Source organism: Chelonoidis abingdonii, chromosome 17 (genome assembly GCF_003597395.2).
Source record: "Chelonoidis abingdonii isolate Lonesome George chromosome 17, CheloAbing_2.0, whole genome shotgun sequence".
NCBI lineage: Eukaryota > Metazoa > Chordata > Testudines > Testudinidae > Chelonoidis > Chelonoidis abingdonii.
In genome coordinates, this window is record NC_133785.1 from 12,584,281 (window position 1) to 12,603,173 (window position 18,893).

General features: G+C 42.5%; 1 protein-coding gene across 4 annotated transcripts in view; it reads right to left on the bottom strand.

Annotated features, from left to right (window-relative positions):
* Nucleotides 1-14,578, bottom strand: part of TKT (transketolase) — a 45,835-nt gene extending 31,257 nt beyond the window's left edge. Inside the window, exons 1-5 of one of the 4 annotated variants that reach the window (XM_032804161.1) lie at nucleotides 14,062-14,150; nucleotides 11,515-11,599; nucleotides 4,515-4,632; nucleotides 2,316-2,429; nucleotides 1,342-1,439 (exon numbers count right to left, since the gene is read on the bottom strand). In XM_032804161.1, the coding sequence (XP_032660052.1) occupies nucleotides 1,342-1,439; nucleotides 2,316-2,429; nucleotides 4,515-4,632; nucleotides 11,515-11,537 (353 nt within the window). In that variant the 5' untranslated portion in view covers nucleotides 11,538-11,599; nucleotides 14,062-14,150. Of the gene's footprint in view, nucleotides 1-1,341; nucleotides 1,440-2,315; nucleotides 2,430-4,514; nucleotides 4,633-8,779; nucleotides 8,810-11,511; nucleotides 11,600-14,061 lie in introns of those variants that run through there. The other 3 variants (XM_032804160.1, XM_032804159.2, XM_075073237.1) reach the window with 3 other exon arrangements.
* Between the last annotated feature and the right edge of the window lie 4,315 nt (nucleotides 14,579-18,893).

Below are 18,893 nucleotides of genomic sequence, written 5' to 3' on the forward strand. Positions count from 1 at the left end.
GGTAAGAAGGAACTGAAGGGCGGCTGGGTCGACAGGGGTATATATCCGGCACCATAGCGGCGCCACTCCAGGGGGCGCCCTGCCGACCCACCGAGTGTTGCTAGGGTAAAAATCTTCCGACGAACGTGCACGCGGCGAGCACACACCTAACTGGAATGGATATGAGCAAGCACTCGAAGAAGAACTCACAGTGACAGGAGTATTACCTGAGCAGGGGCTGCTGGATTCAGCCATTTAACTCTCTCTTTTGTCACCTTTTTTTTTTGGATGGCCACATAGGACTCCGTGTAAAACAAATACTGCCTGTTGACTATCACAACAGCAATATATTTACTTTCAAATATATAATTTTAAAACAAAATTGAGCAAAAGGCTATTAAAATTAAGTATTATAAGAGCTACTGAACTATTCCATATTACCACAGTAAAGGTCATCTACTTAAACACACTTCACAAGATGCTGGCCTAAACTAGGTAATTCACTCAGACGAATTACGATTTCATACATATTGGCTGCTCTCCAACACTACATGCAGTACCACTATTTGTAGCCAGTAATCACTGCATAAATTATTCCTACAACTACCACCTGTTCAACTGTATTAAAATCAGCAAATCATCTTTCACAGAAATGATTTCAAGCTAACGAAGCATAGGGTTTAATACTATATTAACTTAGCAAGCTGCCCTTGAGTGTTCTAAAGCTGTCATATAATATACATGAATCTTATTAGATTGGCTTTCTTCCTCATACAGATATGTCTTTTGACATCTACTCGCCTTGTCCTCTAACCCTACAAATGGCAGAATTGGTCATTCCTCTTCCACTGGAGTTGAACGGATTTCAGTTGTCATTTTGGACCCCTATTTACGGCCCAGCAGCATTCCCATTGATTTTCATAGGTGCACAACCGGGTGTTTGTGCTTCATACTTTCTTAACCACCCGTCTTTACCCTGTGACAACTATATTCAGCTAGGTTCTTCCCTGTGAGCATAACAGCTTTGAAAGAACAGTGGTTCTCCATATGCTGAAGGCTAGTGGCTACTCCACATAGCATGCCACCTTCTTTCTTCAGGAATAGTAACATCACCCTTGTAAAGTTGTCTGATTACACAAGAACAGCGTGCATCAATTTTTGCCAGTCATTCGATCTGTGCAATTTTATTAGCTAGATCTCTCAACTGACCACATTTAATTTCAAAACTGAATTTGGAGTTGAGGTAGGGAGTGGAAAATAATGGAATAAACCATTTTTGACCAGAGTAAGAACACAATCTGTTTTCTCATCAATTTTTTCTCCCCTACACATCTACAAACACTAAACACTGAAAAGCATTACCTGGCTTTATCAAAGTATTTGCCAGTATAGGCCATACCACAGGCAGCACCAAGTCCCTGACCAAGGGATCCAGTAGCTACATCAGTGAACGGTTGTTTCTGAAAATAAAAAAGCAACAGTTACTTTGCAGTTAAGAATTTCAGCAACTAAATTCACAGGACTAAATCCTGTCTTGATGAGAAAGCCATTTCCCACTCCAGTAGACTCTCCAGCAGGACAGGATTCCAGTCTGGCACTAAGAAGAGATTAAGGTGATGAGCCCAGGCCAAGATCCATTCTAAATCAAGCTTGTAGATTTCACCACATTTGAATGGAGTCAAAGTCCCTAAGCATGCTGCCTTGTCATGCTTCTCCACTGACAGTACAGCTAGCTTAGCAGCCCCAGTGTCACCCACTAACTGGCCTGCAGCAATAAATTGATCCCGTCAGAGACAGGGTGGAAGTGGTATATCAGGAGCTGACATTGAAAAGAACAGCATTAGCTTCCAATAAATAATCTGAGGTGCCTTGCTTGAAAAAACTCTCTCTTACTCTTCTCCCTGTGGTAGTGACAGCAAAGAGCTAATGGCTCTGGATGGGAGGCTCGAGCAGGAGTGGGGGTGAAAAGCCACTGAGGCAATCAGATAAGCTTCCTTTGAAACCAGGAGATGCTACCTCAGAGTTTCCCCACAGGGAAAGAAGATGAGCCATGCTGGAACTCCATAAAAGTGGTTTGTGTGGGATCGTCATTGGTGTTTATAACTTTACTAAAATGTTAAGATTAATATTCTTGGGCATCCACTTCTATTGGAACACCCAGTTCTCTATTTTTCTAACCACAGGTGCTACCATCTTCTTAAAAAAAACCCCCACAACTTTTATCTTTACTGTGCAGTAGTTAGCAAATAGAACTTGTTGCATAAGATGCATGTACTTCCTGATTCACATGAAGCTCCAATTTTAATAATTATTAAGCTTATTCCTCAAATACTCACTGGTACAGGGTGTCCTTCCAAAATGGAATCAATTTTCCTCAAGTTTAATAACTCTGCTTCTTGTAGGAAGCCTGCCTCTGCCCAGGCAGCATACAGAATTGGTGCCGCGTGGCCCTAGAAGGAAAAAACAAATTCTAAACAAAGAACAACTTTCCACAGTATCTCGATACCAAGACAAAATAAAAATGTGTAAATATGATAAATTAAAAGTTACTTTTTAAGGGATCAAGTTCTAAAATGCTTGCAAACAAATCAATGCTTCATATTGCCTCTAAGCCCTTTGAGTTCCTTTCAGAGACCTGGGATTTCCACAGATTCCTGCTTTTACGCTCTCCATGGTCAAGGCCTGCACTACAATAATTAGACTTCTAGCCAAGAAAGACTGAATGTGACTTCCCTCGTACATATTTTAAAGCTCTTCTAGGAGATCATACTTGAGTAGGGATAGGTTCTTGCTCAGGTAGGGAGGCCTAATCTCACGGAAGACTTCAAGTATCAAGAAAGACACCGTAATTTGGACTCTATTTGATGAGTAGCCAGCGCAGAGAATGAAGTATTGGGTGATATATCCATGGCTACCAGTGTTGCTGAATAGATGGGATGCTGAGTTTTGCTCCACCAGGATCTTTTTGAGGGTTTAAGATTTAAGATTAGATACAGTGAGTAACAACAATCAAGATTAGAGGTCTTGACTCCACAGGTCATTGTGACCAGGTCTGAACCTGATATGAATAGGTATAATCTTCTGGTCAACTGCAGATGAAGTGGTCATTTTATGTAACCAGGGCTATTTTGGCGCCCAGTAGCTCTAGGAATCCAAAAGGGCAGTTTAGCAATTCAAGGGCAGAAGGCTTCAACACTGGGGCGCGGGGGGTATTTAAGCAGAATTAAGTACTTTAAAGTGATTCCCTCTTCCTATCAGCATCATCTCAAAATTTTTCTAGTTTCTTTAGCTAGCTTCTCCTCATCATCCAGGTACTGAATTCATATAGACACCAAGAAAGCTGAGAGCCAGCACTGTTTCTGTTTTATACAAAGGATCGACAGAGCTGGCTAAAGGAATTGTTATAGACATTTCCTCTGTACGGGGTGACTACCTTTGTAATGTCCCAAACTTCAGCCTGGTCATATCAAAACTCAGATTCCCTGTTTGCAGCCCATTCTGCAGTTTCAAACTGTCGAATAATATCTCGTACAGAGCTCCGCAAGTACTTTTGTCACTTTTACTTAACAACATCTGATGTCTGAAATGCCACTCATCATAAAGGCTTCCAAAGCGCTTTGTAAACTTAAATATATACTCTGGGATCATTGCATCTGCCACTGAAGATGCTAGCAAGATGCCAGTTGTTTAACAGAATTAACTACTACAGAACAGTTCAGAATAGAGGACATCAGACTGACTGTAAACAGCAAGGATGTAATTACCTGAGCTGAAATTTAGCCAGAATTCCAAGCTATCATCCAACTTTGACTAAAAGTGCCATGGAAACTTTGATGACTTCAAGCAGTCAGGACATTTGTTTTATATATTAGCTGAATACACCTTCAGGAGCACTATTCTCTTTAGTACCTCAGTAGTGCATAGGGGAAGACTGTCACCCACTGAATTACCAATGTTACTTCCTACCAAGGCTCCCAACAAATTACTAAACTGACAAAGCTTAACATCAGAGCTCTGAAAGGATCACAGAAAAGACAGCATGGCCACAGACAGAAAAGATGTCACAAAAAGTTTAACTACAACTTATGGGTTAAAAATATACATAATGGCATAATTTCTTGGAACAATGTTCAAAAATAACCTTTGCCTTAAGATGACATTGCTTCTGGATATATTTCACGGGCAGTACCAGGAAAGAATATATAATTTGTAATTAAACAACTTAACTGCTTAAATAGGTTGTATGTCACACCAATACACTGATGCATAGAAATCTGGCAATTCCTTTTAAGCACTATGCTTACTCTTTCCCATGTGCAGCAAGATATTATTTGGCATTTTCCTCTTTTACTGCATATAATAATCTTAAAACTCTTTTCAAAAGATTTGTATTGTCATTACTAGAGTTGTGTACTGATAAGGATCCTAAAGAATTACAGTGAACATTAGTCAAGAAAACAGGTATGTTTATTTAATAAACAGCTAATCTATGAATTAGATTGAGAAGGTATAGCACAGCTAGTTCTGGTTCTTACCTTTGAGAGTATAAACCGGTCATTGCTGGGGTTTCGGGGATCTTTTGCTTTGTACCTCATGGTATGAAAAAAGAGCACAGACATGATCTCTGCAGCACTGCAACATGATGTTGGGTGGCTACAAGTCAAAGCAAACACAAGATTATCACTGCTGCCCGCTGTCAACTTGCATTCGTATAATTAGAATACCACTGTGCCAATTCTGTAACCCTCATCATTAAAATACATAACTCTAAGTGTTTTTGATAACCCCTACCATCTGCTGTTATCCTACTGCTGATTAGCTGTACTTTGAAAACATCCGATGTCTTATTATCTAAATCAAAGTGGACGTTAAAATGCAGGTCTTAGTGATAAGGGCACTGGTTTATCTGTTTGTGCACTCCATTCCTCTGGATACCAAGGAATGTCATCACAATCAGCAATTCTAAGGTGTAAGAGAGAATATGCAATACGTGCCTGAAACTTATCAGTAAGAGTGAAATTCATCCTGAAGCAGAGGGCATGAGCAGAGGCCATGGCGCTTAGAACTTACATTAAGTGAGCAGAGTTAAGTGTGGTATAATGTCTTGTGCAGACCCTTTTTGCACAGGGGAGAATTTCACCCTCAAAATGCTACACGTTTTATATTTGCAAAGAACTCAGACATTTAGAACTGTACTACATAAATCCCAATTACAGTCTCTCTTATATCATAAGAGCAGTTAACATAGAGGGACTTTGAGAGAATGTGTCTTATAAGACAGTATTAAATAAGAGACATTCCTCACATTTTATTTTCATGTCAATAAAACAAATATTTAGGTAGTGAAAATTGGAAGGATAATCTTATGATAATCAGTTTATTTGCAGTAAATTTAAAAACATGGTCAGTTCTGCAACTGAAAAATGCTGATTTGTTTAATCTTTAACTCATGGAAAGATGAGTATTTTCTACATTTACAGTCTGAAATATTGAGCAAGTTAATACATATTTCAGTAGTTAATATATTTTGGAGGCAATTTTGCTTCCATTAATGTCAGGAGCACTTTTGCCATAGACTTCAACAAGAGCACAACGGAATACTTCAACCATAATTTGCTACAGAAGCTCAGAAAAGTGTTCACCCCAATTTCAGAAGTAATCATGCCACACAGCATATCAACCAGAAATAGGTAAGCATAAAAAGACTTGTTTCCAGCTCTAGACTGCAAATTGTTGGTCTGTAGTGTTTCAAATGTCACAGAAAAGTACTCTTACACCGTTACTTGTGTTCACTACCATAACTTAAATAAATTACAATCTGAAATTACTATCCGCCCTTGTATAGTCAGTCTGTGGTACCATTGCCCAACTAATGAACACAAAGAATTGTATACCTGGCTGTGATTTATAAATGTCTCCGAAGATACACATGAAAAAATAGTCTTAACATTAAATGCATTCCTAATAGAAGGCATTTTTTAGCCACCTGTAAACAGGGCTTCTGGTTTTCACCATTTATTTGCCAACCACCTAGCAGGTATTTTTGGGATCTTTACGAGACCCCAAAGTAGCAATTTTCAGGCATTTATTGATATGAAATAGGACTATTCTTGATCTCAGGAGTCACTATGTGATGACATAATTTAGGCTATAGACATCAACACTGGGCTTGGAAGGAAACTCCAGTGTTCAAATTATAGAGTGGTTTTCTTATCTACAGATATTTACCATTAAGTTTTTAATGATATTCATTTAAAACCTGAAGCCCTATTTGTAAAGCAAAAACCGTTTAGTCAAGAATGTCACACAGCAAAACTTTTATTTTCCATTTCTACACTTCCCATGCATGTTAGCATTCATAAGACAGTTTAAAGTAGAACTTAAATCAGAATACAAGTCCTTTTGGTAGTGACACTTCTCCCCCGCCCCATACTACTCTCTTATTTCAATTTGAAGTAAGTTAGGCCTGGTCTACACCACACGTTTATACCGATTTTAGCAGCGTTAAACCGATTTAACGCTGCACCTGTCCACACAACAAGGCCCTTTATATCGATATAAAGGGCTCTTTAAACCGGTTTCCGAACTCCTCCCCGATGAGAGGAGTAGCGCTGAAATCGGTATTACCATATCCGATTAGGGTTAGTGTGGCTGCAAATCGACGGTATTGGCCTCCAGGCGGTATCCCACAGTGCACCACTGTGACTGCTCTGGAAAGCGATCTGAACTTGGATGCACTGGCCAGGTAGACGGGAAAAGCCCCGCGAACTTCTGAATTGTATTTCTTGTTTGCCCAGCGTGGAGCTCTGATCATCACGAGTGGCGATGCAGTCCCAAATCCAAAAAGAGCTCCAGCATAGATTGTACGGGAGATACTGGATCTGATCGCTGTATGGGGAGACAAATCTGTTCTATCAGAGCTCCGTTACAGAAGACAAAATGCCAAAGCATTTGAAAAAAATCTCCAGGGTATGATACAGAGTCCACAGCACAGTGCTGTGTGACAAGCGTAACGGAAAGCCAAAGAATCAAATGGATGCTCATGGAGGAAGGGAGCGGACTGAGGACTCCAGCTATCTACAGTTCCCCGCAGTCTCCAAAAGCATGTGCATCCTTGGATCGAGCTGCCCAATGCCGATTGTGGTCAGAACACATTGTCCGGAGGTGGGTCAGGTATATTCTCTGGTCAATTACGTCACCTCCCTCCCCCGAAAGAAAAGGGAAAAAAAGATCGGTTTTCTTGACTTTTTTCAATGTCACCGTATGTCTACTGCCATGCTGTGGTAGACACAGGCTGGGGCAATGAACAGCGAGCCTCCTCTCTCCTCCTTCCCCGGGGTGTGCAGACAGTTACAGCAGTAGGACGTGGATAGCCGTGCCTCGTCATCAGCCTTGGTGCTGCCTGGCTGGCCTCAGGTGAGTCGGCCAGGGGCGCCTGGGTAAAATAGGAATGATCCGTTATTCCCAATGGTACAGAACGGCTGGTAAACCGTCCTCATCTAGCAACTGGGGCTGAACTCCATCACCCCCCCCTTCATGTCTAAGAAAAGATTTGGTACTGCCTGGACTACATAGCACGGAAGCTGGGCTCCTGCTCCCCTCCCACCGTTAATGTCCTGCCTGGATATCCATAGCAGCTGGAGGGCGCCTCCCCTTCATTAATCCACTAAAAAAAGTCATGTGTTTCTTATTCCTGCATTCTTTATTACTTTCATCACCACAAATGGGGGGACCCTTGCAACAGTAGCTCGAAGGGTTGGGCGGAGCGAGGGAAGCAATGGGTGGGGGCTGTTGTTGCAGGGACACCCCCTAGTGCATGCAGCCTCATCATTCTGGGCATCTGACACGATCGGCTTGCTCTCTGGTTCTCCCGATACACTGTTCTTAGTACACTTGCCATATTCTAGGCAGACTGACTCATGTAGAAACAACATAAAGGAGGAATGACCCAGGGGGTTCATTCCCATTTTGTCTTTGCCGTCCCCCCGACCTCAAGGCTAAGGTCAGCCAGGAGCAGCCCATAACAGCAGCAGACGGTACAGAACGACTATAAACCGTCAATCTCATCGCATTTTACAAATGGCACAGCAGACGGTACAGAAACGCTGGTAACGGGTCTCTGCTACCTATGCAAAGGCAATGATGCTGCTGTTGTGTAGCGCTGCATATGCCTCTGTCAGCAGGAATCCAGAACACAACGGTGACAGTGACAAAAGACAAACGGCTTCCATGGCTGCCACTGCTATGGCATCTGCCAGGGCAATCCAGGGAAAGGCTGAAATTGTCTCTGTTGGCTTTCACGGGGAAGGAAAGAGTGAATGACATTACCAGAATCACCCACGACCACTGTTTTGCACCACCATCTTGGATCTCAACCAGAATTCCAATGGGGGGGGCGGGGCGACTTGCGGGAAAACTTATGGATAGCTACCCACAGTGCAACGCTCCAGAAATCGACGCTTGCCTCAGTACATGGATGCACACCACCGAATTATTGTGCTTTGTGTGGCCGCGTGCACTCGACTTTATACAATCTGTTTTACACAACCGGTTTATGTAAAATCGGAATAATCCTGTAGTGTAGACGTACCCTTAGACATGCAAACACTCTAGCAAAATGAGGAATAAAGATTAGTGTCCACCCCTTAAGTAAGTACTCACACACAGGGAACCAAAATAATTAGGTATAAACCATGACTCAAACATATATTAGTAAATATTTACACACAAGTTAATCAATAAACCTTACATGCTTGTTTAAAGTTTTCATTCTTTTAACTGTATTAACTTTATACTTAACCATATTTCTATGAACTCTCGGTCTTGGGAAAAAAGGTTTTAAGCAACCTAGAATGGTAAGCATGTGAAAAAAAATAAAAAAAATGTATAAAAATATAAGAAGTGAGCTCCAAAAATATGCTTGTAGAACTACTAGTTAATTAAATGCTTTTTTAATTATAGAAAATAACCAAAGATGAGACTGATTTCCAGTATCTGATGTACAGTCTCAAACCAGTGTACAGAATTTTGTTTAATCAGATGAAATATGATGGTCTATTGTTGTAGTCATTTTTAATTTTATTAGAATACAGAGAGATCCACTGGCGCAAAATTACATTGAAACCCAAGGCATTGTTTATTAGTTCTAAGTCTTTAGAAAATAAGTTATTTAAATTACTATTAAGAGAAAAATATGGCAAATAATATATTTACTTTATTCATACATAATCTTCTATATTCTATTCAGAATGGACATCCAATTTTGAATAATAAAAAGGTGGTGTGGTTTGTAAACTTCACTGCCAGCAGGCTTTTATAGAAGGGCCACCACACTTTTGAACCTGTTTCCATTAAACAAGAGATTACAAGCAATTAGGTTCTGTATCTTCGGCTTTTGAGGTGAAATCCTGGCTCTGTTGATGGGGACAGTCCTGATATATATGTAAGTTGCTACACGCTTCAGCTAAAACGGGCTTAATTAAAAAGAACAATAATGCCAAAAAAGAATGAATGCCAAAACTAAAAAAAGATAATTCAATGTAGCACGATCTGTTCATACCCCAAGTTGTGAAATTTAATTACTTCTTAAGAAATTCTTGCAGCTTCCACTTTTAAGAGTCTTATCAAATCTTAAGGAAACCATTGTTTCAAAAACTGCAGAAGTTCACCCTTTAATTTTTTCCTCAAACACTGTATCTCTTAACAGTTAAGATTGGCCACAGCTGATACAATCAACTGCTGACATTAATAAAAGGACCATCTTCTTCTCTATGCAAAAGCAATGAAGATGCAGCACCAAAGATGGCAGCTCAGCCTTCACAATTAGCTAAGCCAAATGCACCAGCTGGAGAAAAAAAATTCCAGAAGCTCACCTGACGAAAAGGACACGAAAAATAAATAAATAAATAAATAAAAATAAATAATTGTGTGTGATTGGTTTAGAGTCCCAATTTTAAGGAAGCTGGCAAGATTCATTTGCAAGCATTGCACTCATCACTGTGAAGCAACAAGACTGACATCACTACAGTTATGCAAGACTACTTATTAAAACAAGGAATAGAAGCACATAATCCCAGACATCTGTAATAATGGGACACTCTTGGGTGAATGAACAGGAGCAACAATCTTAATTCTGTATTACCTACATTTTGTAGTTTTGTTAACTGAAATACTGATTTTATATCTATTTTTATTCTCAAATATAATTGCAGTGGATTAACAGGAGAGTTAAAACAAAACCCCTCTCTGCCCATAAACTGCATTTTTTCACTGGAACAGCCTTAACATCTCTAAATTTCACACACCATCATCTTGCAGGATCTGGTTTCCAGATCCTTTAGTTCTCATTCAGGCAAAGCTCCTGTTGTCTTCAATGAGAGTTTAATATGAGAAAACACAGCATTAACTAGTTAATATATCTATCACCTCACAACACTGCTTGCAACACAGGTCATAGTTCACAAAGTCACTTCCTTCAAGGAAGTCCACAAGTTCTCTTTTGTTCTTAACTGCTTTAATTTCAAGCATTTCCTCTATTTTTTCTTAATCCTGTTGCTCACAAACCATCTCTTTAAACCAAACCTTAACCTCCTTAAAAGAGTGAAATGTAAAATGTGACTCAGACAGTCTTTCTTTGCAATAAGACTGTAACCAAAAGTATTTGTATGCAATGTTGTTGTAGCCTCGTGGGTCCCAGGATATTAGAAAGACAAGGTGGATGAGGTAGCATCTTTTATTGGACCAACTTCTGGTGGTGAGAGAGAAAGCTTGTGTCTCTCACCAACGGAAGTTGGTCCAATAAAAGATAATATCTCACTCAGCTTGTCTTTCAAGTGTAGTTGACAATCATGCTGCTAAAGTCCATTCTGTTCTATTTACTTTCTCATCTGGAGAGAGATCTTTTCTTGCCTTGTTCAAGTAATCAAGATTTGGACAGGTGCGTGCACATACTTGGCTGTCTGAGCTTGATTTGACTCCCTAATGCTATCAGAATGTTCTTGAAACTTCGCTCTCTCTCCTCCTATTAAATGCATTGTTGTGTCATCCTTCTTGGTAACCAAGTCTCGTTGATTATATATAAATAAAATCTCAAGGAAACCTTTTTATGGTTTTTCATATATTTTAAAATAAGTAAACTACCGCAAATCATTCCATTCCCACTTCTACGGATAATAATCAGGTATTGTTTCAAAACTGTGAGGGCCCTGATCCTGCTGCACTTGAAGTCAATGGGAATTTTACCACTGAATTGAAGGGGAGCAGAAAAGGGAACTAAGTTTGTGCTAAATTCCTTGCGGTGTTATATACCTACACATAACACAGAAATAATTACATCTGGGGGACAGTGATGACACTTATTATGTGACCAACATGAAATACAGAATTAAACCCCTTATATTTAGTGGGTCTTCTGCCACTTTTGCTATACACACTTTTGTGTAATTGTCTAACACAATCCCAAATGTTGTAGCTTTAACAACAAATAAATAATTAAAAAGAGGAACTGGTGAACATTTTGCAATCAAAACTCACTACCCAGACTGGACCAAACCAAGCATTTGAAATTAAGGATCTATTCCAGTGACAGATTGAGCGTCCTCAACTTCCATTGACTTGGCAGCTACAATGAAAAAGCCAAAAAGTATCTTCTCGGTGTGTATATGGAGTGACATAAAGCAACCCTGCACTTTCAATTTTCAATACAACACTCTCAGAAACAAAAGGTAAAAAACTGCCTATGTCAGAAACACAGAGAAAGATATTAGCAAATTGAGAGACGGCTTTACAATATTTTGTAGTAGACTATCCTATCCCAATAAGGCCTTAGTAGTCAAGTGATTATCCGTTCAATTCTTCTTTTTGAAAAGATGCATATACAGTCATATTTCAAAGGAGTAAACAACATGTAAATTGCAAAAAGATGGAATACCAAAAGGCGGCCTTCCACAAGGGAAAGTTTAAGCGTGATGATCAGCCAAAACTCTGACTTTAATTTTAGATAAATAAATATAGATAGTACTTTTTCCATACCACAAGATCAAAGCAAGGCCAACTCTGGAACCGGAAAACTTCAGAGCCTAAACTAAATCCTGTCCAGAGGCCTGAGTAAACTGCCCATTTGAGACTGCAGGCATTTTGCAGATAATCCCATTTGGGCTAACTTGAAATTCTGTAGAGAATTAGTTCCAGCTGACGGGCACAAAATGAAAAAGAAAAGATTTGGCCCTAGGCATAAATTCTTTGATTTTTAGTTCCGCATTAACTTAGCATTCCTGGTCTTTCTTTCCAGTCATAGTATATTTACTAGTTCAGTGAACCTATACACACTTTGTTAACAATCAGATTTCCCCCAAAGGGTCATAATTCAACTGTCAAAATGTTAAATGCAGCTTTCTCAACATGAATCCTGTCCAATCTTGCATCATCAAAGCTGAATCCATGACTAAAAAGAGGCAACACTCCAGAGAGATAAAGTGTAAATCCCTCCCTCCCCCAACACACACAGAAATCCCCTCCCCCAACACTACATCCACTCACACCCCATGAACATATAGCCATAGCCATACAAGTAGCACATTCAGAAGCAAGGGAACATACACCCCTGATATTTAAGTTATCTACCTTGATGATCTTTAAACTGGCAACTTTTTGAAGCAACATCCCCAACATGAAAGGTTTTTTATCACTATCGTCATCACACACAGGCATTCCCTATAGACTCATGTCCCACCAACATCCATTCCCCTCACAGCTTGCTTCTAAACCTTTGTATACACCCCAATAGAGTACCCTCCACCCAAAACTGCACACCCCAGACCCTGCGTGAATCTCTAATCCACATGTAAACACAGTGATTAATTTGGAATGAGGAAGGTGCTGGGGCTCAAGCAATTTATTTATATTCATGACTGATGCGGTAAGCCCAGAGGTGCCAGCGGAAGGCTCTGCCAAGCCTGTATTGCCAGGGCTCAGTCCTGGCACAAATTAAGGCACTGTGTAAACACATATCCCCCCCGCCCCCACACACACACTACCACCCAAATCCCTCAGAACATAATACAAGCAAAAGAACTAAAGTGAATGAGGTTTTGCACTAGGTCTTTTGATATGTGCTAAAAATGGTTCCATATAAATTCTCAAATACTACATTTTGCCCCTACAGAAAGGGTTTCACTGGGCTGAACCAACGAGTTCACTTAACACCCATAGTGATTCTAATATAACAAGCTTTGCTCATAGCAAGCTTAGGAAACGCAACTGCTTCAAAACTCCAGATCTCCTAATGATGAAAATTCTCTCAGGTCTGCCCACCCCACATTGTGCATTTGCTCCCAGGACAGGAGCATGCTGCTCTCAGAAATACCACGCAGCACCGCAAACAAGACTCCTTACACAAGGCTCAGCAGTAACCTGCTGCAGCTTTTGTAATTCAGTCAAGCAGCAAATTCTGCTTTCAGATACCCCAGTGAGACCGTACTGAACTCAAATCCAGAGACTCTAATGGACGGTGCACAGATATACCAGACGGCAGAATCTGGCCCGCTTCGTTTCACTGGCCAGGTGACCTGCAGGTTGGGAAAGTGGGAGGACAGAGGAAGGGAGAAGCTAGGTGCTAAAGATAACTGACACAAGGGGTAGGAGGAGGGGACCTGGGAAGAATTACACGCAAGGCCTGGGACTGGGGACAGTGTTAGAGAATGAATAGGGGGCAGTCTGCAGGAGGGAGCAGAGATACGGGGACTGCAGAGGAACAGTCCGCACAAAGAGGTGGGCAGGGGACAGTCTGCACGAGGGAGTAGGGCTGGGTGGGTTGGGAGGGGGCAGAACTGGGGGGGTAAAGGGCGAGTTTGCACGAGGGAGCATCGATGGAGGGCGGGGGGGGGCAGTTTGCACGAGGGGACAGCGATGGAGGGTGAGGGGGCAGTTTGCACGAGGGGGCAGCGATGGGGGGCACGAGAGGGCAGAGCTGGTGGGGTCGGGAGGGAGCAGTTTGCACGAGGGGGCAGCAGGAGTAGGGTGCGCGGGAATCCGTGGGGCGGCTTGCAGGCCCCACGGAGCGCCAGGCCCCAGTCCCGCACTCACCCGGAGCCGGCGGCGGTGGTGGCCCGGATGGAGCTGATGCGCAGCCGGTTGGCCGCGTCCTTCAGGGCCTGCAGCGCCTGCTGGTCGGGCTTGTGATAAGCCTCCATGGAGCGGCGGGAGTGGGCGGCGCGGCTCGGGCCTGGGCTCGGAGCAGACTGAGGGACAAACCGCGCCGCGCCGCCTCGGAGCGAGACACACCCAGCCCGCCGCGAGGCCACCCACCCACAGGAGGGGCCAACGCGGCCGGAACTGCCCCCGCCAGCCGCGGGGATTAGCGGGTCGGCGGTGGGGCGGGTGGTTCCCGCGGGGATTAGGGGACTGGGGGGCAGGGTCCTGTTCCAGGAACTCCCAGGCTAATAGCCCTTGCAACGGATCTCACCCCACTGAGCTCCCGCTGTGTGGGAGAAGCGGCTGCTTTCTGCCAGTGCAGCATGACCCAGCGTCTGGCCCCGGGGCCTCAGCGGCTGCATTTCAGCTCCCTGGGCCAGGCTGCATCGAGCACATGTGAGACACGCTGGTTATGGCGCGTGTAGCACACCAAGGCAGGGATGGCGGCGCTGATCCTGCAGCCTCTGCCCCGGGGAGGAGCCCGTAGGGGAGGTAGGATTGCAGAATCCTCCCGGGCCCCGACTAGGAATGGCCTAGATTCGATCTCCTGTTACAAATAGATGAAATAAAACCGATCTGTAATCCACTCTGTGAATACAAAAGCATCCTTGAGGATTTTAGACCTAACAAAAGGGACTGGGCCCAAGCTCCCCCATTGTTTTTAAAGATTTTTTAAAAAAATGGAGGAATTTATTTATATCTTTTGGATAAAAGATTAGCTGAATTAATTCCTTTCTGCATAGTAACTTCAAAATGATTATTTATTAGGCTTAGCCCAGGGATATTTTTACACACACACACTGCTGCCTATCACATGGCATTGCAATTTGTCATATACCAGTTGCCAACTTTCACATGGTCAGTAAGCACCCCGACTTTTGCAATAAGCCAAAAATCCAGCTAATCCCATTTCAAAACAAGACAATCCCTAAGAAACCCAACACTCTATGTGACGAGATTCCCCCCGCCTATAGTCTGGGACTATGGTGGGCCTGCTATGTACCCCGACTTCCCTCTCCCCACCCCGCCGTGCCCCTGCTTGCTGGGCAGGGGTGGCTCCAGGCAGCAGCGCAGCAAGCGCATGCCTGGGGCGGCAAGCTGCATGGGGCAGCCTGACGGTTGCTGTGAGCATAGCAGTCAGGCCACCTTTGGCGGTATTTGTGTGGGAGGTCCACCGGTGCCACGGTTTTGTTGGTAATTCGGTGGCGGGTACACCGGCACAGGACTGGGAGAGCACCTGCAGAACCGCCGCTGAATCTGCATGACTGGGGCCGACCTCCCGCAGAAATGGCACTGAAGGCTGTCTGACTGCCATGCTTGGGGCGGCAAAAAACATGGAGCCGCCCCTGTTTCTGGGAACCGATAAAAAAAAAAATCAGCGATAAGCTACATACCTAGAACTAGCCAACAAGCAACTCACAAGCCAATTAAGCCAAAAACAAGCCCAGTTTCTGTGGGGTTTTTTTGCGGTTTGGCATGTCTGGTCATACACTTCACTGTTCCACCTGTGCTCCACCCACCAGTGCATTTCAACAGACTTCCCAAACTGCTGACCAGCCACTGGCAGGTTTAAGATTTGAGACAAGAGAGATGTTTTAGGTCAGTGGCTCTCCAACTTTTTACTGGTGACCCCTTTCATATAGCAAGCCTCTGAGTGTGACCCCCCCCCTTATAAATTAAAAACACTTTTTCATATATTTAACGTCATTATAAATGCTGGAGGCAAAGCGGCGTTTGGGGTGGAGACTGACAGCTCGTGATCCCCTATGTAATAACCTCATGACCCCTCAGTTTGAGAACCCCTGTTTTAGGTACCTACATCACTACATGTATGTCACAGTCTGCAGATATCTCTAGAAGGTAGAGATGGGCCTGAGTCGCAAAGTTTTCAAACCTGAGTCCAAATTTCTCCCAAGTTTTGTGGGTTGATTTTCTGGTTGCTGAATGTTGTGGCTGGTCTGTATCTCAAATGTCCAACGTTCCACAACTATTTGGTTAGAAGGAGTTGACTTAGGCCTAAATATAGTAGAAAGACAAATTATATTAGTATTAACATGTCTCTTCGGTATTTACAATATATAGGCTCCATTACCACAGCATCTGGGTATACATCAGTCTTTCATATATTTATCTCCATAACATCCCTGTGATGCTGGGCCGTGATATCCCCATTTGACAGATGAGAGGAATGGAGGCACAGAGAAATTAAGTGACTTGCTCAAGGTCACAAAGGTAATCAGTGGTGGAGGAGGGAATTGAACTCGTCATGTGTGCCAGATTAGCACTCTAACTATTGGGCCATCCTTCCTCTCAAAGGATATTAAAATCTATTTTCATTTGCTTAAGTGATAAATTAAAAAAAAACACAAACAGACATTGAATAAGTCCTCTGCATAATTTCAACTGATACTGCCTCATTCCTGAATTTGGTTTAGACATGGATATATAGGAATTTCAGAATACAACGAGTGGGAAAAAAATTGAGGAACAGTTCTTCAGCTTGTATAAATTGTCAGATTTCTATTGAAGTGCCCGTAAGTTTACTTTAAAACTACATTTTAACCAAAACATCTTTTGTCAGTTTATACTAGGATCAAATTCTTTCAATGGTTTTCTTGGGCCATACTAATACTTCTGTCTTCTTAGCTTTAGCTTATTCTTTTGTAGTCTCCGTACTCATTGCAAAAGTTAACCATCCTACTACAAAACTAAATACCTCCCAATAATAGTTTTGCAGCTCTAAAAGGCCCACCCCAACACCAGCACAAAAAAAAGCTATTGTAAGATTTTTCTTCCTCCAGACTAAAATCTAGGGGATGTAATTTGAATAAAAAGCTACCATAAGTTCTTCACTAAATAGATTTTCTCTATGAATTTGAAGGATGAGGGGAATGTTTGCAGTGTTCTTGTGGCTGTGTTGGTCCCAGGATATCAGAGACTACTACATGAGTGAGGTAATATCTTTTAATGGAGCAACTTCTGTTGATGAAAGAGACAAGCTTTTGAGTTACACAGAGCTCTTCTTCTGGTCATAGGGGAAGTCTCATAAATGTATCAAAACCATGGACTTTGTTGAACAGTGCCATAACTGTATTTAATCAATGATAAAGCTAACTATAGAAAAATAGAACACAGAAAAATAGAAGAAAAATGCTTTCTTCTGGGGATGGGAAGTTTACTGGAAGTTTAAGGTCAGAGAAGAAAGTTTAGACTGAAGATGAACAGAATTTAACCAGCTTCTCACTTACAAATAAATCAGTAGGTACCACAATCACAGTTCTGGGCAACTGCACCTGTATTCCTCCTCTTTGGTTCAACAGGGGCACCAACTTTTAGGCTCATGGCTCCCCTGCCATCCTCTCTCTCTCTTGGTCACAGACCCATGTCTCTCTCCATTGTGACTGGGGTTTTTCAGGCTGTACAGTTCCCTGCCTACACTGAATTCCCCAGCAATTCAGACTGCCTACTCAGCCCTGCTTTGCTTTCCCCTCAGAGACTGTAAACAGCATAAGCGTCCACTGTTATGCATCCGAAGAAGTGAGCTGTAGCTCACGAAAGCTTATGCTGAAATAAATGTGTTAGTCTGTAAAATGCCACAAGTACTCCTGTTCTTTTCACAGTTACAAGGTACCACACATCTTTTCCAAAGTAGGCAGATTTATTCTTAAGGTGAAAGCATTGCACAAAAAAAAGTATTAAAACAATAAAGGAGCCTCCGTGCATGCTAATAAGCTTATCAGAAATCACCCCACCTCCAAAAAAAGCTGTGGTAGGAGTCAGGGGGGTTGCTATGGTTACAAGTTCATTACACCTTTTGCTTAGAACAAGAACACCTATGCATAGGTTAGCCTTTCCTTTATGCAGCCTGGGTCTTTGATATGCAGAGACTGTGAATAGGTAATCAGCCAGATAATGGCTTTCTCTTCAGGACATAGCTTCAAAAATGTGGGTCCAAAGATGGGAATTTGCATTCCCAGTCCCCTTTTTCCTAGGAAACTCACTTAACTTCGTTAGTCCTGAAAGTGCCTTCTTGTCTGGCACCTTGTTTAAAATTCTTTGAAGCTATAACGCATCAGGTTATGCAAGAACTCAGCCTTTTGAGGCATTGCCCTGAAGAAGGGACCTTTGATCTGGCTGATTACCTACGCACAGTCGCTTCAAAGACCCAGACTTGATAAAGGAGTAACTAACAGATTCATAATAGTGCTTGTTCTGACGGAAAGTGGTTATGAACTTGTGACCATGGAAAATCCCCTGGTTGTGGCTTGGAGGAATGGTTACCAGCCCAAGCCTTTGTTAGAGTGAGGGGGTGATCTCTGGTAAGTTTATTAGCATGCGTGTAGATTCTTTTATTGTTTTTAATATGTTTTCTCTGTAATGCTTTTACCTTAAGAATAAATGTGTTTATAAAGAGTGATGTAGTAACTTAACTGTGTAGCGGGCAATTATGTTGTTTACTATCCTTGAGGAAAAAAGCAAAGCTGGCCTGCTTAGACATTCTGACTTGCTGGGTCATCCACAATGTAGGGAGGGAAATGTGTAGTGTGGAAATACTCTATTCAGGAGGAGGAGAGATGCATGTCTCTACTCAGGAGAGGTGAGAGCTAAAGGAGCTTGTAGCCTCTAGTACAGAGGTGGGAAAACTACGGCCCGCAGAATTGTCCTGCCAAGCCCCTGAGCTCCTGGCCCGGGAGGCTCGCCCCCGGCTCCTCCCTCTCCCCCCG